At 40.7% G+C, this 26,467-nt stretch overlaps 1 protein-coding gene across 4 annotated transcripts in view; it reads left to right on the top strand.

Moving 5' to 3' along the window:
* acap3a (ArfGAP with coiled-coil, ankyrin repeat and PH domains 3a) overlaps positions 1-25,428 on the top strand; it is a 71,121-nt gene extending 45,693 nt beyond the window's left edge. Inside the window, exons 6-26 of one of the 4 annotated variants that reach the window (XR_014601690.1) lie at positions 308-491; positions 2,817-2,861; positions 2,981-3,076; positions 3,814-3,888; positions 6,379-6,390; positions 10,384-10,496; positions 11,129-11,180; positions 12,039-12,139; positions 12,269-12,380; positions 13,323-13,531; positions 14,584-14,653; positions 14,739-14,833; positions 14,965-15,182; positions 16,326-16,417; positions 16,716-16,815; positions 16,986-17,212; positions 17,466-17,575; positions 18,312-18,422; positions 18,657-18,718; positions 23,235-24,183; positions 24,216-25,428. Coding sequence is in view for 3 of the 4 variants with exons in the window: in XM_084069537.1 (XP_083925663.1) it covers positions 308-491; positions 2,817-2,861; positions 2,981-3,076; positions 3,814-3,888; positions 6,379-6,390; positions 10,384-10,496; positions 11,129-11,180; positions 12,039-12,139; positions 12,269-12,380; positions 13,323-13,531; positions 14,584-14,653; positions 14,739-14,833; positions 14,965-15,182; positions 16,326-16,417; positions 16,716-16,815; positions 16,986-17,212; positions 17,466-17,575; positions 18,312-18,422; positions 18,657-18,718; positions 23,235-23,341 (2,191 nt within the window). In the remaining variant the exon portion in view is untranslated. Of the gene's footprint in view, positions 1-307; positions 492-2,816; positions 2,862-2,980; positions 3,077-3,813; positions 3,889-6,378; positions 6,391-10,383; positions 10,497-11,128; positions 11,181-12,038; positions 12,140-12,268; positions 12,381-13,322; positions 13,532-14,583; positions 14,654-14,738; positions 14,834-14,964; positions 15,183-16,325; positions 16,418-16,715; positions 16,816-16,985; positions 17,213-17,465; positions 17,576-18,311; positions 18,423-18,656; positions 18,719-23,234 lie in introns of all 4 variants that reach the window. The other 3 variants (XM_084069538.1, XM_084069539.1, XM_084069537.1) reach the window with 3 other exon arrangements.
* Positions 25,429-26,467: the final 1,039 nt, after the last annotated feature.

Below are 26,467 nucleotides of genomic sequence, written 5' to 3'. Positions count from 1 at the left end.
AAAAGCCAAGTTCTGCTGCATTTTAAGGGGCTGATCGCTAGCTTCCTGTTTTGAACTTTTAACCTATTTTGTGGTTTGAAATATTAAAATGTGAGACCTCTTTGCAGCCAAAGACATACTGTAGCACAAACAATCCTACTGTAATAGGTTATGACCCTGCATAACGGCAAAATCACTTTGTGTTGATACATCACAATCGCGTGTCAAAACAGCTCAAAAATGAACGCAGAACCTTTACAGATGGCTTGTCGTCGCCCAGCGTAGAAATGACCACACCGAGTGTCTCACTCCTTTCTCCATCTTTCAGGGATGTCCGGAAGTTCAAGGATACCAAGAAGCACTTTGACAGGGTCCGTGAGGACCTGGAGATAGCTCAGGTGAAGAATGCCCAGGCCCCCAGGAACAAGCCTCACGAGGTAGAGGAGGCCACCTGCACGCTCAGCATCACCCGCAAGTGCTTCCGACACCTTGCCCTGGACTACGTTTTGCAGGTCAGTGGATAGAACTCACATCTACCGACCAACCGCATGCACATGGGGGTCATTTTGCTCTGATGTCATACTCTGGGGGGTTGGAAACCGCATGGTTATTGGGTATGAGTATGACGCCGAGTGAAAATGGTCAATCGATTTTCATTTCGCAGTTGCTTGGAACAACCCTAGATAACCACTTAAACCAGACAGAAAATAGCTGATCTACAAGCTCACAATGTAGCACGGACTTGCGACGTGTTCTGAACTTGTTGATCTGCCATTTTTAAATGTTTTAAAAGATGAAAATAAAATGTACCCAAAATAGGGATGCCAGGGATACTGAGGTTAAGAGTTTATAAATTGAGATTAAATTAAGGGACATTAAGAGACTGACGGACTAATCATGCCAGTGGAGTTGGTGAAGTATCCCAGCGTTTCCTGAGGGCCTGCAGTGATGTCCATGGGTCCACCTACAGTACATGTACGTGACACTGCTGTCACGGAGCCCTCCCTGGTCTATTTTTATACAGCGTGGCTTCATTCTGCCAGTGCGCTGTGCCCTCCTCATCACGACCATAATGACTGCCTGTGGGAACAAAGACACTGATTCAGTGTGGTATGATAACCCCCTCCCTTTGCATTCTGCTGTCAAAGATTTGACCCTTTCAAGTCTTAATTGAAAGTGTCTCAAGGCAGAAGAGGTCATGGTCATGACTCGTGGAGTTATGCACCATAATGTACAATTTACCTCTCATACTGTACTGTATGTGCACCTGATCTTATTTGAGATTTAGTGTAAAAAGAAGTTGTGCATTGAGTGCAAAAATGCCACAGTTTGTTTCAATGTCTCTAATTACTCACTTAATTGCACTTAATTATAACATTGATTATGTTTATTACTTTTCCCCCCGTTTCCATTTCATTACAATGGCAAACACTGACAGGATGTAGGTGATAGGTGAAGGTGAGGTGATTTATTCAGCTCAGGCTCAGTGGGATATTGAGAGAAATATATAGGCAGGTAAATATATATTGTCCACTAGAGGGCGTTGTTTGAATACAGTCTCTGTAATATCACAAACATTTGACATGCTAAGAGCACAAATTCCTATCATCTGTGTAGGAGATATTCTTTATTTTTGGTGTTGGCATGTTATTTTGTTAGTTAATTTGTAGTTCTAATGTCTAGACACTTGGTGGCGGGCATTAGATTGACATAGTCCAGGGGCCAAGCCATATTTTGGTACCACCTAAGGTGACCGTAAAGTTTTTGTATTTTTGTCTTCCTACATGTCTCTAGTTTATATTTTGGTATGATAACCCTTCCAATCTTGTAGCTTAATGGCACTTATCACTACCTACCGGCTAATGTATCCGGTAGGAGACACAAAGTAGAATCTTTGTGTCTCCTACCCCGGGCATCAAATTATTGCGACAAAAAACAAAATATATCCATGTATTCAAGGCTTCATGGGGTGTGCAATTGATAACTTCTCAGATTTTTGGTGTTTGCAAAAAGACTGCTTTCCATAAGCTTGTAAAAGTTGACCCTCCTTCGGTCTAGGGTGGTCATAGCTGAATGGGTAGAGAGTCCCCCTGAAAAACTTAAAGGAGGAGTTCACCCAAAAAAATATTTATTTTCTATCAATTGCATACCCCATGAAGCCTTGAATACATGGATATATTTGTTTTTTGTCGCAATAATTTGATGCCCGGGGTAGGAGACACAAAGATTCTACTTTGTGTCTCCTACCGGATACATTAGCCGGTAGGTAGTGATAACTGCCATTAAGCTACAAGATTGGAAGGGTTATCATACCAAAATATAAACTAGAGACATGTAGGAGGACAAAAATACAAAAACTTTACGGTCACCTTAGGTGGTACCAATTTGTGAAAATATCAGTGTTGGCCCCTGGACTAACATGCACAGGGTGTGCATACAGGAAGCACAGGAACACAGGTGCGTGAATTAGTGTGGGCACAGAGTGGAGGGGAGCATACCAGACAGATGACAGACAAAGAAACAGAAAAATACAGACAGAGTGAAGAAATTCAAAGGGCTTACAAGGAGCCAGGAGAGACCACTAAGTTAACTGGCACGTTCTTGTTGCAGTATTAATGTGTGGTGCTTCAAAAGAACTACAGGAATATGGATTGGACTTTGTTTGTATATCTGCGTATAGGACACTCCCTTTCCTGTGCATGTAATGGCGAGGTGGACGTTGGAATTTTTATGAAAATCGCCGTTACAATCTGTGTAGATAATGTAATTAATTCCATGTTTTTGTTTTGTATAATATACTTGTTCATTCACTTGTTTCTATCTTTCTCTCCCTGCAGATCAATGTTCTCCAGGCAAAGAAGAAATTTGAGATCCTAGATGCAGTATGTACCATCTCCATCCTGTGGATGCACAAACAAAAATATTGCAATCTGCAAATAATGCAACAATTACATACCTGTGAACATCTCTTCAATAGCACAATTTTGTCTGTCTTCCCTAGATGCTGTCATTCATGAATGCACAGTACTCACTATTCCAGCAGGGCTACAACCTCCTGGATGAGATTGACCCTTACATGAAGAAACTGGCTGCTGAGGTGAGCAAAATGGCAGGAAACTGCGTCTTTATCACTATTCAACACCCAGCTTCTGCTCAGTGAGCTGTATTTCAGGCCTTGGGCCAGAAGGCATGATTGGAGCTGACAAATATCGACAGGGCCATTTGCGTCACCAGTGCTGTTGTGGGTTGATGTGATATTCTGTTTAACCACTTGCAACCTGCCGTCCCTATTTTTGTGTCAAGTCATTGAAGATTTTTTTTGGTTTGCTTTTATTTTCAAAATCTTTCTAAAATGTACAAAAATAGCTGATCTATAAGTTCACTGCTTGTTGATTGCCTATTTTTGCATAAGTATAAAATTGGGCTTACGTAGTTAATACTCTGGAGTATGCAATGTGAAATGTTTCCTCTGTGTACTGTACCGTATGATAAATTAAAAAGATGAGAGTTAGAGCTGCAGCCATCTTTTACCACTATGTTTCAGATGCACATGTTGTGCATTGTGTTAATGAAGAGCAATGCTGTTTGCACAGTGAGCTCAGCGCTGAAAACAAGTCAATTCTTCATTAACAAACATTGATCAGGCATTGATCATTATAGGCTTAGACCTCTGCTAGCCTAAACTATGCTTCTTGCTTACCCGCAATCACTCTAGCCCTCATGTAGACATTCTTCGAGAATTATTTGGAATGATTCCAAAATGAAGAACGTTTCTGGATGAGCCTTGGACGGAGCAGCGCTTCATTAACAGTGATCTTGTTGTCGTCTTTTCAGCTGGACCAGTTGGTGATCGACTCAGCGATGGAGAAGAGGGACATGGAACATAAGCATGCAACAATACAGCAGAGGGTGAGTTTTACTGCACCGATAAATACTCTGAATGTAGTCTAGTCAATCAGGCAATTCCAGGTGAAGCTTAACCACATGAACCCTAGCATCCCTTTTCTGGGGGGAACATTCACAGAACATAGCAGATCTACAAGCTTAAAACACATCACAAGCTTGTAGATCGCCTATTTTCAGAAGAAGATGATATTTTAGTACCCATGGGAATCCGGTCAACTAATCCCTAACTATCCCTTGGGAGTCAAGTCAACTAAGTAGACGTTCTGTATGGTTTACAGTAAGTGGTTAATTTGTTGTCCATCGAAAAATTGCATATCTACAAGCTCACAACGTGTCGCAGAGCTTGTACTGTAGATCTATTTGTGAAGTGCAACACCCTCATATGATGAATTATCAGGCTTATGTTTTTAGGGTCATAATGTAGGTGTGTTCAATTCAGACCAAGTCTGTCGCCTGGCCCAGTGCTTCTATTATAACTGTAGGATTAAAGGTGACCAACCGGGGAGTGTTTGATTAATCTCCCTCACAAAGGCCAGGTATTGATTTAACTGTTAAATCAGATGGAATTGAGTGTTTTAAGATATACTAATCCCACTGTTTGTGGGTTACAATGATCAGCACATTAGTTGTATGCCGATATACAAGCAGTAGTCTCACTATGGTTGATTAAAATGCTGATTGTGTTGCGTTGTCCGCTTGATATTGAGGTCACCCCTTTTGCTTTGTGTAACTAGCAATCTGCATCTTTATAGGTATTTTATAAACATTTTCAGGCATAAATGTCCCTATTTGAACCAAGCTATCGCCCTCAAGCTACACGGATAGTAGGCTGGATAACATGTATCTCCCCTGATGTGTGTGTGTGTGTGTAACCGGACACACAGTAAGTATAGGAAGTACAGGAAGTTCCGGTAGGCTGGACAACATGTAGCCCTGTACTTCATGTTAGACACTTTTGAGAAAAAACTGGGAATGAGGTTCCACTGATGGTAGCTTCGTTTACCAGTCTTTTTGTTTCATAATGATGGGTAACAGCCATCCATGGAGGATTCGCTCTTTGTTGTCTACCTACTGAATTATTGAGGAACCTCTTTCATCAGAGGGCCTGTTCTAGGCTGCTCGGTACCCCAGGATAAGTGACCATCTGTCAGATGACCAGTCAACCATACTGCCCTCCAGGCTCTGTGGTCTGGGCTAGAGACTGCAGGAAGAGCCAGGTCCTTATTGATCTGTTTTTGAACCAGACTAATAGCTTCAAGCAACCCTCCTATGGTCAAGGGAGTTGCGTTTCTAAACATTCAGTGTGTCCTTAGTTGGACCAATGGAATATTTGCATGTCATGATGTCAGGGACCGAGTTGGTTGGTGAGAGGGACACAGGGAGACGTGTGTAGTTTCTTTAAAAATGTCAAACAGATACTGCAAACAATAATTCTGGGCCCAAAAACAATTATCAACTTCACAGCATTACTGACCTAACCAAAATGAGACATGAGGGGAACATGTATAGTGTGTGATCAGACCACTACTAACACAAATGGGAATACACTAGGACATAACATAAAACAAACTACAAATAACTATAACATAAACCGCTACAGCATTAACTAATGAAATTACAATGCAACTGAAATATCAAAAACACATTTGTTCAAAAATGCTGCTGGTCCATCTTTCCTTGGCAAGCCACATCAACTCCAGCACTCATCCGAATTGGTAACTCAAAAAATAAATAAATAAACTACTAAAATACAAATTATATGACTCATGATAAAGCAACTTGACCCTAACAAAGGTTAACTAAATGTACTGTATATGAACTCCATCAGTAACCTTTCCATCAAACTTACAATAAACAGCATGTCATTTAATGGTTGTGTGTGGTCATTTATTATATTTTATAAACAAATCTAAACAAAATTTATAAATGACAAAAATAAATGACAAGTTTCCACCATGTTTGCTGCCTTATTGTGCGTGGCTGCTGTTGTGGCCGTCACACATGAAAATAATGTGGTGTCATTAGAATGATTTTTTAAAATTGAGGCTCAGTTGTTATTGATATTAGATGACCCATTATTGGGGTAACAAGCACGCATTCTTCAATCAGTTGTTTTTGATGAGCAAAACTTATAACAATGTGTAAATTAACAACTTAAACCCTATACACTTAGTTGACCGGGGTTCCCCAGGGGTATATACTTGGTCCCTTAGTACTTAGTCTACACCAAATCTCTTTGCCGAAAATAGTAGATCTACAAGCTTCAACAATGTGAGCTTGTAGAGCTACTATTTTTTCCGAATGTTTGCCTATTTTCGCTGAATGTTCACCTATTATGACATGCCCATGTAGGCCCTCAGATTATTGTATTATCCCTTCTGAACTGCAGTGTTGAACCGTGCTTCTTGTGTGCAGTAATACTGTGTTTCTTTCTGCACCCATGCTTCTTTGTTCTGCCCCTGGGTCATCTAAATATACAATCTGCTCTCTCAGACACTCATGCAGGTGAGTACTGTACTATATAAAAACATTTCCGTTACAATTGTATTTTTTTGCACATGTGGGTTAGGGATCCTTCAAAGTACAGATCATTGGCTCATCTCTATACATTTCTTCTCAAACTGTAGACTTTGAGGTCCTTTGGGGAAAGCCACAGTTTATTCTGAAGTATTTATTCAAGACTTTTAGAGGCACCAATCGATTGAATAGCCAGTACAAAAATAATCAGTTTTAATAGCGGTCAGCCTTGGTCTAAATAAGAACATTTTTCGCATAGATGAGTATGCAACGGATCAAAGCTAAGATGGTTTTATGATGAGCAATTTAGTACTGTATAGATTTTACTTTTATTGGTTCCTTTCCCTCTCTGCTCTCCTTTTTGAAAGTTTTAAGTCACAGACTCTTGTTTTCTTCTTCTCATTGGTCCATGTTCAATAAGACTTGTGTAAACCTAAGGAGGACAAAGGGGCATCTCTCACACAGCGGAGTAGACCACAGACAGGGAGGTAAAGTTCTCCCACCATAGACTGTCAGCGTAGCTGGCTGGGTACACAGTACAGAGAAAGCCCTTAAATGCCAGAGCCATTCATTTTTAACTGGAGGTTTAATGGAGAAGTTCTGTTCAGAGCAGGGTCAACCGTCTAGCAACTATTCAGTGTTTCTAACTTTACATGTACAAAACAATACAGCTGCAGCATGTCCTTTATAATTCACATCTTGGAGATTCAAATGACAGAGGTAGTGATAGCAGTGATAAATCTACAAATTAGAATAAAACTATAACACAGTATTTATATATTATACAGTATGTTAAACTTCACTCTGCTCGCATCTAACACACACTTATGACAGGCTATTGCACATATTGTAGTAATTTTTCTCTATGCATTTCTTTATTCATTTGAAAGTTTTAAGCCCAGTTTATTTATATATCCTCCTCTCCACCACCCCACCCTACAGGGGGTGCAGACAGAGAAAAGGCAGAACTATGGTAAAACTAAATCTCTTCTGAAGAAGACCCTGGTCATATTTCTTATAATTTCACCATTTTATTTGGGCCTCCCTGGCCAAGATGGGATTTTTTTTATTCAATTTTTGTTTATTTCATACATTTAAGTATTTTAAAGGTATAGCTGAATCTACTGCCCTTCTGTGACTTGGCTATCTAAGTGGACAGGATGTGTTTGGGATTAGCAGAAGAAGGTTGGGCAGACGCCAGGCAAGTAAGGATGGTGGGCAGGCACCACGGCAGCAGGCCAGTACCTAACAGATGCACCTTTCGACACATTTATGGCGACAGCATCCTTAGGACAATAGGAAAGCATGTCACAGCAGACTGTGTAACCAGTGGTACCAACTGTGCTAACCATGTGTGGCAGTGGGGAGCCCTGTGGCATAGCCTATACGAGCTAGATGTGTACACAACCAGGTGAAGTGAAGAATTAGGGCATGTCTGTAATCTGTTTTTGAAATCTGTGTAGGTAATCGATTTACACCCCATGCCTTTGTAAAACAGAGGGCAGCCTAACTACATTTGGAAGGAGTCTCTTATTTCCTTACATGTTCAATAATTCACTGATGTTCAATTTCCATCTCTATGATGTTGGATCGTTAAAAATGGATGGTCTGTGTTGTGGGCTTGAGAGATTACAGAGCACTGCACAACACTGGTTTCTCATTAAGTATACTGTTTGAAATATTCATATAGTTTTATTATGAAAACAGCTTCCTATCTCAAGGTAAGATATAAATTATAATCTTGAATATTTTTTTGTATATTTGAGAGGTACAGTGTTGGAATGCAGTTGTTGCAAGTTTGTAATTGGCATTTCTCAGCATAGAAAGCTACTGTAATAAAGGCTTCAGTAGTGTTTACTTGGTGAACTTGGGTGCTTGCCAAACATATCCTCTCAGGGTCAATAAAGGACTGAATCTGCCCCTCTTCAATAGGGGAGGTGCGTTTAGGGAGTGGTAAAACTGAAGCAGGCTTAGGCATCGGAGTCTCTAAACAGTCTGCATGTGTCCGGATCAAGGGCAGTTACAGTGCAACGTAGTCCACTATTCTTCCGTTTGGTCCTGACAGGGATACATTGGCAGCTGTATGGTAATTAGGTCTAATCCAGATCCACAGAATGCAACGAGGCAGGTGGCTGTAGTTCAGAGCAAATATCAGCAGTGGAATAGCTGAGCACAGTGCGACTCGCTGCGTTTACACTCCACTGTGAGTGCCACGGCTTTCAGTAGAGAGGAGTTATTGGATCTTCCATGTCTCCACAGACATGCTTCTAGTCTGAGTTGAATTCTTTATCTTTTCCTCTTTTTTTTAAACTTTTTTAATTATTTCTTTTTTTCAAAAGTTTGGGTATTTTTTCCAATGCTGTTGGAATATTCTAAACGTTTGAAAATGAAGATCTGCGGGAGATGGGACTGTACTCTGGTGGGTTGATCTGCAATGTCTGAATTGTTACGGCTATAACTTCATTACATATTGTTAGAATAAGTACCATATGTCTAACAGGAGTGACCAAAGAAGAAGTAGTTGTAATGCAGGAAGGTTATCTTTGAGATACAGTACATGTTACAGTATGAATGCTACGTAATTCTACTCCCTGTCTCTGTCCATCTTGTCTGTCTGTCTCTCACTCTCTACTTTTCTTTTTCTTTCTCTCTTGCTTACTTTTTAGTCGAGAATTTCTGTCCTTGGCATATGATAAGATGTAGCTTAACACTTTTACAGTTAATACTACACTGCCATCCTGAGTTAAAAGGCGGACAGTTGGAGAGGAGTGCGTTGTTGTATTATTTAACGCAATAGAGAACTGCTACATGAACATGTACTCTGTTATGATGAAACAATTTTACAGCGAGTGAATATCATTTTATGTGCTGGTCTCCCCAGAAGCCATTTTAACCTACTCTTAGACTTTGGCTTAAAAGCATACACAGTATGTTCAGACCTGAATGTCTGACTGCTTTGAAGCATGCAGTTTGAATTGACTCTGGTGGGAAGGCTCTTGTCCCCTTTACACGGCTGCATTGCGTGCAACGGTGAAACTTAATTTTCATCTCATGCGAGTCAATGTTCTGTACTTGCTGCATGGTACAGTACATTGGGTGGAAAGGGTTTAACATTTTCGAAGTCTCTGTACATTACGTACTTCTGTCCTAAACACGAAACATGACACATGGAACATATCTCAAGTAACTACACTGCAAAATCCTGAGTTTCAATTGAACTGTGAGAGTGCAAAAAGTGACCAATAAGGGTCAGTTTTAGCACTCTCACAGTTAAATTCAGGATTTTACAGTGTACTATTGTGTGTCCCCCTTTAATTATGAGATATTCCCCATTACAGGGGCCTCTAAGCCTTAAATAGGTACCTGTCACTTTCTGTTGTTTAGCATTAAAGTGTTAGGTGGTCTGTATTCTTCCCATCAGGGTATTATGTTTTACTCAAATTAGATCCTGTTTATGTAATTTGCATCACATGTTGTCCATGTTATGAAATGCCATGGTGAATCATCCAGAAAGATGGCATGCAATGTGTACATATACACATACACAACCTAACACGTGACTGTTTCTACATGATCGCACAATGTGTGACGTTTCTGTTCGTTTTATGGATATAGTGCATGCAGCGCAGTGTGATATCAAATGCTACAGTACCAGGATACTAGGAACAACACACATTGCACTAACGTGCAGTTTATTCTATGGAAAGACAAGAGTATTATGCTAACAGGTACAGTATGAGGACTACTAGTCATTAGTTTATTTTCTTTGCTTAAAAAAATGTATTGAGACTTTACTGTTCAGGTCAGATTACTGCAAAAATAGCCGATCTACAAGAGTGGATATTGTTGTCGCGGGACACCGGCGTACAACAAACTATAAATCAGGCTATAGGCTTAATCTGTGCTTTTCAGTTTCCTTTCCTTATCTCTTCCATAAGAACCAGGGTTAAACCATGTGTGGCTCTCTCTCCTCTCTGACAGGACTTCTCCTATGAGGACTCCAAGGCAGAGTTCAACGTGGATGCCCCCAACGGGGTGGTGATGGAGGGTTATCTGTTCAAGAGGGCCAGCAACGCCTTCAAGACCTGGAATAGGTATGGAAGCTTCCATAATACCTCTGTATACTACAGTATATTAACTGTAAAATCCTTAATGTCAATTAAGGAGAGTTAAATGGCGCTGCACAGTAACATGACTGTGAACTACAGAAACGGGTGAGATGATGTCAGCTATTATGGAAATGGTTGTTTTATTATACTTCCTGTCCTGAAGCCGGGGATGTATTTGTCATTCTTATTCAAATATACTGTATAATTTCCTGACCATGTAGCTTCAAATGGCCTGCCGGCAGATCTACGGTGTCCTGCCTTTGACGTTCGATCCATTAAAATGGTTATTCCTCTTCCCAGCTCCCCACGGACCAGTCTTCCCCTGTTTTTGCTTCACTGATGCACATTTACTGTATTAGCCCATTTCTCTGTCTCAGTGACGGGGCGAGGGGGTCAGGATGTGGATGTTGTACTCCGCTTTCTTCTCACGGGGTCAGAATATTGCACCACGTGGCTGAAAGCCTGTTCCACTCAATGATGCTTTTACTCGGTCATCATCGGCGTCTAGGGTGACATCGGTTCACCTTTATGCGCAAGACCCTTCTCGTGGAGGGATATTGATCTAACTTGTATGTTTTATTCACCTCTCTCTCTCTCTCCCCTCCTGCTCTCCCCAGACGATGGTTCTCCATACAGAACAGTCAACTGGTCTATCAGAAGAAGCTCAAGGCAAGTCCATTTCTCCTCTGGCTGTCGCTGAGTGGTCCCTGGCGGGCAGGGGGTTGGAATAGGATGAGTGCAGCTTTAATGGGGTTGGGCTATGGTTGGAGGGGGGTTGATGAGAAATGGAGACACTGCTGCTTTTAAAGTTATAGAGAGACATTCTTCGCTGAAATCCATCACCACTCACTTGCTCATTCACTCTGTCAGTGTGCGCACTGCGCAGTACTGCTCTAACCTCTAGGGATACTGCATTCCTCAAGTTAACATCTCCACTGTAAATCCTCAATGTTAATTCATGTATTTATTTATTTTGGAAATTATTTTTATTCAGATTTTTAAGATGTTTTCATAACATGCAAATACACAGACAGCACCTGCAAAAAAACTGAAACGGAAACATAAACCTCAATGTTAATTTAACTCAGAATCACACTCAGAATTGCCAGAATTATATAGAAATATGTTGTCCCAGTGCCAGAGTTTTTTTCAAAGTAAAAGTAGGAAGCGAGATACAGCCTTTTTCAGTTATACGTTAAACAAGGAGTGGATGGAGCTGCAAATCTTCAGATGATGATATCTTGGGTTCTGAACATGTTTTTAAAAATACAAATAAAAAAAATGAGTTGACTGTACAATTGTAACAAAATGGGCCCCGGACCCTTACAGGTCCAGTACATTTGCACACTCTCGGATTCCAGTTTGCTTCTAAAATCTAAGACGCGCTATCTTTATCCAATATCATCACAAAGAATTCTCTAGGCTGTTAACAGCTGCCAGGAAAGAACTGTTTTCCTTTGCTACTTAACATCTGATGTACGTATATATTAAATATGATATGTGATGAAGATGTTTTCATGTGTTCAGGATTCTCTGACAGTGGTGGTTGAAGACCTCAGGCTGTGCTCAGTTAAACCATGCGAGGACATCGAGAGGAGGTTCTGTTTTGAGGTGGTCTCACCCACAAAGTAAGACAATTTTCTTTTTAGTTTTAGTTTATCTATTGCTTTGTAATGACACACCAGTTTATGGAACTGCACAGAAGCTGATAGTGGTTTGGTGGTGATAAGCTAATTCCACCCTCTTCCATTCAATAGGAGCTGTATGCTGCAAGCTGAGTCTGAGAAGCTTCGACTGGCCTGGATCCAAGCAGTTCAAGCTAGCATTGCTTCAGCATACAGAGAGAGCCCTGATACATATTACTTAGAAGTAAGTTCCGGTTTTGATTCAAGTACAATTTGTATGGTTTCTTTCTTTTTGTGTGTTTCAGATCATCCAGCTGCCAGAAGGGGGAGGTTGGTAGGCAATAGGAATGCTATTACATAAGCAAAAGAAAATGTATGAAAGTAAACTGGATATAATGAATTGAGAACTTGACAACCCCTATTTGCAGTTGTTTGTTCAATAACTGGGGTCTCCTCGTATATCTCCAGCTCTTTAATCAACAGAAAACTCATTTTCAGGTAGGTTTCCAATTTCAGCCAATCAGGAGAGAGTACCCATTTATCGACTTAATTTAAAAAAAAGTTTTCCAGTTCCAATTCTGTCTGCTAACTTGTTTGTGTCGTCACTTCCAATTTCACTTTCAATTTATCCTGTGCTGTATACTTTCTCTCTCCTGATTGGATGAAATTGGTATTCCGACCTGAAAATGTATATTCGGTTTACTAAAACGCTGGAGAGACGGGGAGACCCCTGTTACTGAACAAACACTCTATAGAAATTTTATTTTTTTTTAATTTTACACATTTTAACAAAAGAATAGCACGTAAACCATGTTTAATGTAGTATATATTTTTGGTGCGTTGCGGAGGTGTCGAGTCAGTGTTTTATAGAATGCCGGTGCTAGAAGGTGCTCTGGTTTGATTGTTTTGTTTTGTGTACCTATGGTGCCTTGACCATCTGAGTGTACACAGCTTAGATAATATACGTAGTACATATACATGAGGTTGAAGGTGTTTTATTGTCACATGCACAATACATCAGATAGCAACATTGCAGGCGTTGAAATTCTCGCTCACATCCATATATTACATGCAGAATATGTGGGGATATAAGTGTAACAAAATGAATAGATCACATACTGTGTATATATATATACCAGTGTGCCATTTTACAAATCCAACCCTCAAACTCTGTCTGTGACTTTAGCGTCTGGACAGAACAGCGTCACCGTCCACCAGCAGCATCGACTCGGCCAGCGAGCCTCGGGAGCGCAGTGTCCGAGGGGAGACCATCCTACAGAGGATCCAGTGTATGCCTGGGAATGAACAGTGCTGTGACTGCGGCCAGGCCGACCCACGCTGGGCTTCCATCAACCTGGGCATCCTGCTGTGCATCGAGTGCTCTGGAATACACAGGTGGATTCCTTTAACACATCTTCCAATCTCTATACATACTTTTCCCACACCATGTGCTGTATGAGTTTTGTCAGACATCCACCCATTCATACCCTTGGCCGTACATTTTTCTGTCATATGGATGTTGTTCGTTCTGCCTCACACATCGCTGAAGGGATTACTGTGGAGTAGGCTGCTTATTGGATCAGGCTAGTTTTGATTGCGAGTTTAGAGGATAAAGATCCGCCCACTTTGACACTACAGGCATTAAGTAAACTATTGAATGCTTCTATACAATGGTAGGCAGTAGACACTGTGTTGAACATACAGTAGCCATAGTGTAAGTTTGTTGACTGGAGGAATCATGCCACACTTGAATACATCCTGTTGTCATCCAGGTCAGCGCACTCGCTGCTCTGTTACATCACACTGTTGAATCGCCAGGGGATAGCACTCATGATCTTGTTGGGAACGTGTCCCTTAAGTGTCATAGGTGCTTACTTGGGAATGCAATTATTAATGCTTATGTAATCACAAACCCTGCCTCTGTTCGGCCCACTCATTGAATATTCATGCTCCCTTTTTTGGGGACTGTTGTCTTCTCACGGTGAGATCAGACGAGGCCCCCTGTTCATATGGCAGTGGAAGCACGAGAGGCACACTATCAAGTTATTTTCCTTTTTTTCCACTTCACTGTGCCACTGTTGCCTGGATACCGGACGGTTTCACTGGAGGAACTCTGGTGATTAGCATAACATTAGGTGCAGCTTCTCTCGTTTCCCTGGGAATAATGGGGTTTTAGGCCCCCGCTGTTATTCATAACTACCTCACAATGCAAAGGCATGCAGTATGACACATCTGTGGAGCTTCCTGTTCTGTTTATTAGAAGAGGATACAGCTTAGTATTTTTTTTTGTGAACTTCCATCTGTCGGCAATATAGTTGTATTAACATATTTTACCATGAAATTCTGACATCTTGTCATGTAACTGATGTTGTACAACTACTGTATAACTATAATAATTAAGAGCATGTAATGTAATTTGTTTGTATTTGCTTGTCTTTCCATCGCAGGAGTCTAGGGGTACACTGTTCTAAAGTGCGCTCTCTCACGCTGGACTCATGGGAACCAGAGTTGCTAAAGGTAAGACTATTCATGTGCAATTCAATAAAATCCAACATAAATCTCATGGCAAAGAGCCCAACATGATGCCTGTATTGAATTGCAGTTGATGTGCGAGCTGGGAAACAGCATCATCAACCACATCTATGAAGGATCATACCAAGAGCAGGGTGTGAAGAAACCCTTACCATCCAGTTCAAGGTAAAACTTAACGTCCTATATGTTGTCCGACAAACAATTGAATCATGTCCTGTTACCGTCAGGAAGTTGTCATTAGCATTGCCTTTTACCTATGATGACTTGCCTTCATGTCTTCAATGTGTCCCCTGCAGGCAGGAAAAGGAGGCTTGGATAAAGGCTAAGTATGTCGAGAAGAAATTCCTGAAGAAGCTGGGCTCCACAGAGATTCTCATCAACGGTGTGAAGAAGTCAGAGCTGCGGTGGAGTGTGAAGAAGTGTCGGAGACATAACAGTGCCACCACGGTGCCCAAGACGCGAAGGAGATATCGACAAGAACCTGGAAGTACCTCCCCTGCCACCCTCTCCTCAGGTACCTCAACTCACGGTCACCAGACATGTCGACCCAAGACAGCTCGACCCGGACCGGTCGACCCGCTGTCGACCCGCTTGGACCCGACAACTCGACCCAGAGAGAGAGAGAGAGAGAGAGAGAGAGAGAGAGAGAGAGAGAGAGAGAGAGAGAGAGAGAGAGAGAGAGAGAGAGAGAGAGAGAGAGAGAGAGAGAGAGAGAGAGAGAGAGAGAGAGAGAGAGAGAGAGAGAGAGAGAGAGAGAGAGAGAGAGAGAGAGAGAGAGAGAGAGAGAGAGAGAGAGAATAATATGTACATTGATTTACCAAAGAATTATTATTTGTCTGTCAGGGTGAAACAAGCCCAAAGGCTTTCAAGCAAGCACAGCCATTGAGATAGACACCTCCTTACCTCAAGCCCTATTGTCTTCTTGATGTGATAAGGCTTTCAAGCACAGCCATTAGACACCTCCTTACCTCAGCTCTAAATCCTTACAGTGTGTCTATTATCAATTGGTTCAGCCTGGCGATCCTCAATCTGTGTTGTCTGACAATTATTCTTGCACTCACTTTATTCTCCCCTTTTCAGGTAAAGTGCAAAGTTAAAGGGAGCCACCCAGAGGCCGTTTACAGAACATCATAAAGTGACGTTCAGTCTACACATTAGCAGCAGCTCAGTCAGTGTTGTCGTATATGAGATGCAAATATTGGGTACAGACTGTGAGGTGCCTGTAAGGTGGCACTGCAAAGTGAACGACGCGTCACGCTAGACGTTCGGGCCGCGTAGCGGCCCGAACTTCTAGTACTATAACACTTCTTAAAAAAAAGTATGCAACTGGGGGAGCATGCTTACAATATTTACTCTTAAGTCTTAAATATACTATAAATATACTCAGGACCTCCCTCACCGTCACCTTGTACCTTGTACTCTACTACCCTCTAGGGGTTACACAGAGCTACTACTTCAGACAACCAGACCCGGTCGATCTGGGTCGAGCTGTCTCAAAATCGCGGCTGGTCGAGCTGTCTTGGGTCGACATGTCTGGTGACCCAACTCACTGTATTTTGACAAAACACTATTTCAGCATCTTTTATTTAAGTGGGGCAGTCATGAAATTGCTTTTCTTAATCTTTCTTTACTTTGTCGGTATGCATTTCTGTCACAGCAGCTGCGAAATTCCGGCGAGACTCCCTGTTTTGCCCAGATGAGCTGGACTCTCTCTTCTCCTACTTTGACACAGGATCCGGACCTCGAAGTAAGTCACTCCCAATTCTGACAAATTCACCCAAAAGGGTTATTCATTAACCTCTGATTCAGAATCATGATCAATAAGGCACGGGTACTGTTAGTTACTCATCCACAGATGCCATGAAGATAAGCATGCATGAATCCTGTACTTTACTATACTTGTTTTGCACAGGTTGTGTCTTAACATTTGCTCACATATGTACTGTATGTGCGGGCACCTTCACATGAGTGCATGCATGTCCCTAAACATTATTGAGCCATAGCTAGCAGCAGTAGCTAACGTGTCCATCTGCTGGCGTGTGCTGGTCCGGCAGGTCTGAGCAGTGACAGCGGGCTGGGAGGCAGTACAGATGGAAGCACTGACATCCTGGTGTTTGGCTCGGTGGTGAACAGTGTCACAGTGGAGGGTGAGAGCAATGTGTAATAGATTGTACCTTAACCTTAAGGCTTATTTATACATCATCGCACAACAAGTGTTGACGCTTTTTGTCGAAAACCATGAATTAATTCTTAGTGTCATGGGAATTGCAATGGGATACTGAGATAAGATACTGTCTGTCTTGGAATTCGTTTTCAGAATGCGAGGTGTCAGAGGACTCGAGCGGCGAGGCTGAGCTGGAGGTAGAGCCAGAGACATCAGACCCAGAGGACGTGAGGGACCTTCACCCTGGGGCGCTGCTCTACAAAGCCTCCAAGGCCCGCAACCTGCCCGTCATGTCCGAAGCACTGGCCCACGGGGCGGACGTTAATATGGTGAACGACGAGGATGATGGGAAGACCCCGCTCATACAGGCTGTGATGGGGGTGAGTCAATCCTGATTTATACTTGGTCGTAGCATGGTGTCCCAATACGAAAATACCGGATCTGCAATCTCACAGCATGTCATAATGCGTTGTGAGCTTGTAGATGAGCTGCTATTTTTGTAGATCTCTGATATCTCATGTACAATTAAAACACACTTTTACTGATTGTCAGTATACAGTGTATATTTCCTTACCCTTCATTGAAAGAGCGTTAACTTGTGTGTGTGTGTGTGTGCGTGCGTGTTTATGTCAGGGCTCATTGATAGCCTGTGAGTTCCTGCTACAGAACGCAGCTGATGTCAACCAAAGAGACATACGAGGGAGGGGACCCCTGCATCATGCCACTTGTCTCGGACACACAGGGTGAGTTAGTGAGGCAAGACACGGTTCATTCTGTCCATCTTCAGTGTTTGTGGTAATCTTCTGTGGGTGCCACCATAATGTTGACTTGATCCCAGAAAATTGGGATTTGCAGACACATGTGGGGCGGCCATAGCTGAGTGGTTAGTGAGCCCGCCTAGGGAGCCAGAGGCCCTGGTTGCCCCAGGTTCGATGCCAGGCCAGGCCAGCATATGTGTCGATGAAATGAAATTTGTCCCTGAGCAAGACTCTTAACCCCTAATTGCTCACAGGTCCTCATTGGAAACAAGACCGCAAGGACTTTCATGAACGACCTGTTAAAAGGAATTATCCTTAACTCAGTAACAGTTAGTTAAAAACTGTTATGGGGTTACAGACTGGTTAGTGTAGCGTCCCCATATCTGGCCATAACTCCCTTCACCGAGTGAGCTAGCTTTCTTGGCACAGGGGGTTGTTGGCCGGACTGGTGAGCCGTGGATCATGGCTTTGTCATGTAAGCACCAGCCAAGCGGATATTGCTTGCAGTTTTAAATGATGGCAGACAGTAGGAAAGCAAAGTAAGCGAGACAGGAGGAATGCTTTGGCAGGGGCGTACACTGCCATTAAAAAATAAGTGTTGCTGTTGCATTTTGCACTCTGAACCACTAGTTCAGAGTGAACTAGTAGCGGTAGAATGAACATCTCATTCACTACTTGTGTTTTGTGACTGATCTCCGCTTCGTTCCCGTGGTGTTTCCAGGCAGGTGTGCTTATTCCTCAAGAGAGGCGCTACACAGAACGACGGCGATGAAGATGGTCACGATCCTCTAAGTATAGCTGTGCAGCAAGCCAATGCAGACATTGTTACCTTGTACGTAAATTTGCTACCTACGCCTGTCAATGTAAAGCCTGACATATACTTCATTGCATGCGGGTGTCACGCACTGAAGCTCACAACAGTGTGATCTTTTAGATCGGTGTGTGACATTGGCGTGCAATCAAGTAAAAATCAGGCATACCATCTCCCATCATTTTCTGGCTATTCAGTGTGGATGGAAGTGTTTAATTGAATCGTCGCATCTCTCTTTCTCCACCCCCCTTTCAGGCTGCGTTTGGCCAGAATGAATGAGGAGATGCGGGAGTCTGAGGGACCTTTCGGCCAGCCAGGTCATTATCCCACCAGCAGCCCTACTGAGCAGCAGTATAAGAGATGCATACAGGAGTTTATCTGTATCAACATAGCTGAGTGTTAGGAGAAGCTTCAATCTCCACTTCAAATACAGTCAGGTTACACTAACAGTCTAAAAAAATATATAAAGGAAAAAAATAGTCCAGGGGGTGCCTGTAGACAATGGACTGATCTAGATCCAGATGGACCTTTTGGGTGATGCAGATTAGCTACATCTTCTCCAAATAGCCAGGGCCCAAGAGTTCAAGACTATTAATGCCTATCCGAGTGGATCAATTAGTATTTTGGGTGTTATAGATATTATTTGATTACAAACACATATTTCTTATTGTCATAATGTTTGCTGAAATAATTCTATGATCACAGGATGGATTTCACAAGTGATCACAAGTATGTTCTTTTTGGTTATGAACTACCCAAAATCCCAATGTGGTCCAATCGGAGAGGGATTAAAAGTTTTGAACTCTTGGCCCCAGGATATTTCCAGTGTTCCTCTACCAAGCACAGTTTAGAGTTGAGGTATTGTACCAGAACCTGCCAACAGCCAGCTACCCTCTCAGGATCACACTATAAAACTCAGTATTAATTGCCCTTGTAATGATGTCAGAATCACAAACAGCTGACTTTGAAAACATCTGTGTAAATGAACATACAGCGTTCAGTACATTCATGAGTTATGTCATTGTACGATGGTGACAACGTTGTGAGACAAATTATGGCTTTAGTGTCTTTACATAGCAGGACAGCTCACTGCCAAGAAAGAGGTTACATTATTACCTTATGACAGTGGTCCTGGCGTTACATTATTAGTTATGACAGTGGTCCTGTCGTTACATTATTACGTTATAAACATCCTTCACTACGTCAAAGTAAAACAAAGTAGACAGCAGCTGATTTAGGTCCAGCCTTGCCCTTTTATTTTGAGTTGTCAGTAGGTGGTTTTCAATAGGATACAGGGTGCTTTGAACCAAAGATCAGCCAGGACATATTAAATGTCTTTTTCTCAGTTTCGCAATTTGTTTAATTTAACTCTGAAAGTGAAGAATTTACCCTTATTTTTACTGTGCAAATTACACTAAGTAACTCACAAGGCCCTCTAGTTGTCAATCATGACTGTTCTGGCTATGCATGATGGTGGTCTTACAATTAGACCATCAGAAGGAGTAACCACAAAGATGGATAACAACTGTGAGAGTAAAAGCTCATGAGATAATGTTTTTACTCTGTATTTGGCTTTGAGACTATTCAAAGTAAAGCTTTTATGTAAATTTAAAAGCAAAATTATGCACTTTTCCTACCAACGATGATTTGGTCTTTGTTTTTACCGTTATGCATTTTGTTTGATAGGGTAGGGTTATTGTTTAGTTTTATTTTGTATTTATTTATTATGAAATGCCCAGAGCAATAGTGCAATGATGATTTTAATACAGATCCTCTGTATTTTTTTGTATTATTTTTAATGATGCAGATGGTATTTTTTTAAGCTGGATATATTTTGTTAGATTTTATTTTACTGAGCACTCACACTAACTCTACACCAGTAATAATATTCCCATTTTGAAAAAGACAACAACAGCTCCATAATTTAACAATAAACTACTGTCAGTAACTATGATGTGCAAACTGCAGTGGAAGATGGATTTTTATATAAGATGTATTAAACTAACGTTTATGACTGTACATACAGTATTTGTATGTGGACATGTTTGTCAAAAACATTTGTTATTGGTAATCTGATATATGATGTCTAGGCCTATTAGATTTGTTCTTGGTTTTATTGGTCAAATAGTGCATGGGTGGCTGTTGCCCAGCCCTGTTGCTTTTGTTTACTTCTATACCCAGTGTATGTGAATACTTGACATTTAGTATTGTTCAATAATGTTAATATCCATGTTGTATACTGCCAAATCATAAGAACAGTGCATGGAATGACATTCCTCAGTTTATATCTGTGGTCCTTGGCCAGAAGGAAATTGATGCAGATGAATTGAATGCCTCTCTTCCATATGAAACTCCATTGGCAGTAATGCTAGTGAAAATAATAGTGTGAGTTTGATGAAGATCGATATGGCAGTACAGCTATTAATTCCATTAGAGAAGCAAGATTATATGTATCCATCTGTGTTGACATACCTACTTACACACAGTCATTGAAGAGATTCCAAAGGAGACCTTTTACCATTCTCATAGCTGATCTAAAATCAGGTCCTGTGTAAAATGTCAGAAATTTTATCCGTATGGCCTCATTGGAAAGATAAAAGTTACTGTGGTTCAGCTGTTAACATTTTGTTTGCTCAGTTTACACAGTATAATGATGATAGCATACGATACATTGCATTTGAGCAAACTGGACAGAGCATTTGGTACTGTACGTGTTCTGTATTAGCAGTCTCTTAATTAACTGACTGCTCAGTTGTTCCCACACACACACACACACACAACCTAAATAAGAATATGAAATTACTTGTCCTCAGACGTGCTAGGTCTAGAAGATGGATACACTGTTGGGATTTTGTTCAAGCCAAAGACCGCAGACAGTATTTCAGAAGGATGTGGAGGCAGCATCTCCTGCTAAGTGTTTTACCATTATCTTTTTTAATACCAGACTATGATAGAGGTCCTTTTTTAATATATGACATCATTTACCAGACACATGGGTTGAGGTTCCTTGAAATTAACAGCCCCGGCTGACTGAAGATTTATCCTCTCCATTCCTGCTCGTCAGTGTTACATTCAAGCACTTTGAAATAATATGTTAGAAAAAATACTGTTTAATGCTCACATATGTTGAATATACAATCTTTTTCATGCAAGCCTTTTGTTATTTAGTGCAGTACATGGTGCTGTATATAGTGGCTCACATTGGCAAAAAAATTACCAAACATTAATTTACATCAAGGCGGTGGAAGATTATGCTGTACAGGACACTAGTACAAGTCAATAGATCAACAAATTAACCACTGTACATAAACTAAACGCTATTAACACAACTGCTTGCTTCTAACATGCAACTCTGAACTTTCCTGTATTGTATTGTTTTCTGTTTCTGACTGTTAATATCTGTACCATTTTATTTGAATATTGTAAGGGAACTTGTATCTCAGAATATACATGTGCATATTAACAATTACTGGTACCTTTGGTTTGAATTGACCTTTGGTTTGAATTGACCTTTTGTTCAATAACTCCTTGTGTCCTCTAAAACGCTACTGAAAATAAAATGGAAACGTGATTAAAGGCTAACTTTTCTCTTCGCTTCTTGCTTCACTCTTCTGTCCTCTGTCCTTTGCATCACACCCTTCCCCTACAGCTAACAGCATTAACACCTTTTTAATGCTTAATGTCATACAATGGAGTTGCTCACTAAAAGTATCTGATCCAACAAGTTAACAACGGATTGCACGGCTATTTCAGGTGCACGCCTCTCTGTCATATGAAGATGTGTAAGTCAGGCTTAACTTTATACCCTGCTGCCACACTAACTATGGATCCAGATGAGACCACAATTTGGGGCCAGGAATAGAATAACACATTGAGGTTATTCCACTGTTTAGACCAGTGTTTTGGCAAAACCGGAACACAATCAAATGATTGATACATAAACTAAACATGCTCTGAAAATGCATGCAGATATGGCTGCTGTGTTATGTGGGCCCCGAACACTTTCGAGATTTTCAAGTGGGCCCTGATACAGAAAAGATTTGTGCCGCTTGCTAAGACTAATATTGTTTCCGCTACACTATCCAATTTACAAAAAAGATTATTTGAGCCTCGTACATTCACCCCCTCAACATCACCCAGACATACATGATGGACGCACAGCAAAGAGCGGAATGTCCAATCCCCCCTTTTAATTTGTTCGTTCTGGGGGGCTCTCAAGGGATACAAAAGAGTTCAACTGCCTTTGTTATGTCCATAGATACAGCTGTTGCCATGGTTGCGAGAAAAGTAAAGCCTCACAATTTGGGAGCTGGAGAGAGAAGCGTTCATGGTGCTCAGTGTGTTTGTGCCTATTCCTAACATGAATCATGTCGTTAATGAAGGGCTCCTCTGCATTTCCCTTCACCACAGTTTTGACTTGATCATTTCTACAACTTGTGCCAAACTTAAAGAAACATTTGAGCTTTTTGCAACATCAACTCTATACGGGTCCTCGCTAATGCTCACTATAGGAAGTACCGTTTCTGTCTACACGCTCTGTGTCTCAGAGTTGGACTGTGGAGTGCAAACACGATAGTCTATTTGTTTATTTGTATTGATGTAACGACAGTGGGTTATAATTTGGTGTGCTAGGTTTCCAGGAAGGGTTTTAGCTTGATGTCCAATGATGTCAGTGGTAGGCAAATATCCACATCAAATTTGCTTGTAGATCTGCAATTTTCAAATGAAGCATTACAGTACACTATTTCATTCAGAATTACAAAATGTTCCATTTATTGTTTTTGGGCAGAATGTGTCTTTTTTTTAACAATTCCTTTCCATCATTTCCTTCAGGAGACGCCACGTATCTTGACATCTTTCGAGAGTTCTCCCACATGGCCTCCCACAACCCAGAGAAGCTGAAGCGGAGAAGTGTGCACTTCCGACATTCCTTCAGGTAGTCTACTGCACTGGTTCTCAACCTTCTTCATCTCAAGGACCGCCAGTTTGATATGCATTAGGCCACGGACCCCCATTTTATACAATTCTTTACATCTGGAACCCCAATCTACACTGTGAAATCCTCAGTGTTCATTTAAGTCTGAGAGTGTTCAAATGGAACCATATGGACCCTTACTGGCCCATTTGGTTCCATTTTTAACACTCTGAGTTACAAACCTGTTGGGGTCCATTTGGTTCCTCACTATCACTCATTTTGGTGGGGACCCCCTGGAACCCCCTCAAGGACCCCTGGAGGCCCCCAGACCCCCACATTGAGAACCATTAGTCTACTGAACGGCAGAGATTCCTGATACTGAAATCATACTTGAAAAGTATGACTGCAAAGATGAAACGAAGTGGGGGGAATGCGGGACCTATGCTTTACTTTTCAGTACATTTTCAGCGCTTCCTTTGCACAGACTGTATGACGGAAGCATTTAAAAATTGTTTGTGTTGAGTCAACAGTTTGGCTCGAGAGACTAATGTCAACTCAAAAGCATCTTTGCCTCAGTGCAATAACTTATAACCACTATTCTCCTCTATGAAGTCATCCACAGTATATCTAGCAACAACTCTTTTACAAAACTCTAAATAAGTCCAGTTATTGAAGTGGTGAAAGGCAAACTTTTCAACAGAAAATCCAATGTTATTTTAAAGGGGATGTAATTAATTGTATTTCTTTAAATAAGCGTGAAATACTGTAGCTCTATATTCCGATAGCATTCATTGCTACTGTATTTATTCAGTAACAGGGGTCTCCCCATCTCTCCAGCTCTTTGGTAAACAGAAAATACATTTTCAGGTCAGGATACCAATTTCGAACAATCAGGATAGAGAACTCTGCACCTGCAGGTGCAGGATAAACAGTTGAAATTGGAAGTGAGGGGGGGGGAAAAGAGCAGACAAAATGGGAACTGGAACACTAAAATGTAAGCTAATGAGTGATCTTTGTGGAGTTTAAAAACATCACACCCCCTTTAACTTTTGACCCCTAAGGGTTTTACTATGTAGGCTATGTACTGTGTGGGCTACTTAGAGTAGCCTAAAATGGTAGAAACAACGTTTTGTATGCAATGAAAACACACCACATCTTGGTGTATTTTGAAAAGAAGTATTTTACAACCGTTGCAGAGATTTTCATAATGCTCTATAGGCCAAATTATTCCAAACACAAATTTACACAAATTTGTTGTAGGTTTAATGATGGTAATGAAGTGCATAGCAAATAATGCAAAGAAAGAACCTATGATGCTGTAATTTGATAAGATTGCTGTGTTAAACAGTCATGAGCTGTTCCGAGCTCAACCCTTTTTTTATATTGGAGTTTGCAAAAATGCATTTTGCTCTATGAGGATTTGCTGGTCTTTTCCTCTTTTGTGTATATATATACATTTCGTATTGCTTTTGTATGACGTCACATTTCCTCGGAGAAAACCCCAAGCACTTAATTCATCTGCGTATTTGATGTTTGTTGTATTGAAATGTTTATTTCGTTTTTAGTTTTTCTTTGCAGTGACCGGTTTCATTATGTTTTTGTATTGTTTGTAATTGATTCATTGAATGAATAACTTCATTTTTTAAATAGAGGAGACTGTCTTTTTATATATATATATTTGTATGTGTAATGCATGCATTTATTCCATTACATTTCATGCTCGAACGTGAACTCAGCTGCAGTGTATCTACATAATGATCAGTTCTTAAATGGATGAAGAGGGCCTTGTCATCATTAGTTATCAGCACTACCCATTCATCTTCTTATAATCACAGTGTTATTTCTCTTAGTGGTGAGATTATTTTCTTACGGAAGATATTTTTGCATTGACTATGCTGGCATAGTCTTCTTAATGTTGTTTAAAAGTACTGCCATATGTTTGTTGTTGTACACAGTTCCACTATACAATTCAATGCTGTTACTGTTGCATAAACGCTGTAGAGGCAAAAAATAATAATATATCTGAATGGAATGCTATTTGAAGTCTTTTAAAAGATGTTTTGCCTTTTATGAGTGAAAATAAAAAATGGTCTATGTTTACCCATTTACACAGGATCAGAGTGATTGCCTGGTATGTTTTTCTTATCTTATCACACTGACATGTCACCCAGCTACAGTATTCCTGATACAACAACGCCCTCTTGTGTCAAACCGAGATGGAATAACCAATAACATGTGATGCTGCATAAAGGCAGTTTGTAAGACAGTATGCATTTTACCAATAAGCAGGAAGGAGAAGCCATCCTTTTTTGTCTATGTTATTTGTCTTGGATTAGTTGGATAACTGCGTGCCAGTGGTGGAAAAAGTACTCAATTGTTTTGCTGAAGTAAAAGTATATCGATACTGCAATGTAGAAACACTCTGTTACAAGTAAAAGTCCGGTAATCAAAATGTACTTGAGTAAAAAGTACAAAAGTATTGGCATCAAAATATACTTAAAGGACCAAAAGTAAAAGTACTAATTTTCAAATGGCCGAAATGTATAGGGCTGAAGTGGTTAATGTATGTTTTGTAATAATAATCCAAATCTAGTAAGTTAAGTAAGTAACTAACTAACGTTTTCAAATAATAGTGGAGTAAAAGTACAATATTCGTCTCTCTAAGATGTAGTGGAGTAGAAGTAAAAGTACTAAAAATTGTAAATACTAAAAAGTAAAGTAAAACTTATCTCAAAATATTACTACATTACTTGCCTGAGTAAATGTACTAGTTACTTTACACCTCTGCATTTTACCAATACGTAGGAAGGAGAAGTCATCCTTTTTTGTCTGTTATTTGTCTTGTCTTGTCTTGTCTTGTCTTGGATTGCTTTGCTGTGTAGCAATTCTAACTTTTTGTTAAATCAAGAGATTTTTCAATTTCATTTTTGGTTAAGAGTTGGTGGGGAAACATACCTTCACCCAATACATATGATATTTGACAACGTTTTAAGCCGGGGCTTAATTATCATCTTCATCACCGTCACGCGTCCTTTACGCTTATGCTGTTGACGTATTATGATGTACTGAAATTGGTGGCCTATCGAATACTGTGACTACAGCTATTGCAAAAATATTTGGTTGCCGTTTGAGGTTGTTGAATGACTTGGGA

Source organism: Gymnoscopelus microlampas (genome assembly GCF_963454915.1).
Source record: "Gymnoscopelus microlampas genome assembly, chromosome: 10".
Classification (NCBI taxonomy): Eukaryota; Metazoa; Chordata; class Actinopteri; order Myctophiformes; family Myctophidae; genus Gymnoscopelus; species Gymnoscopelus microlampas.
Note: the sequence above shows the minus strand (reverse complement) of the source record. Positions and strands in the feature narration are given on the sequence as shown.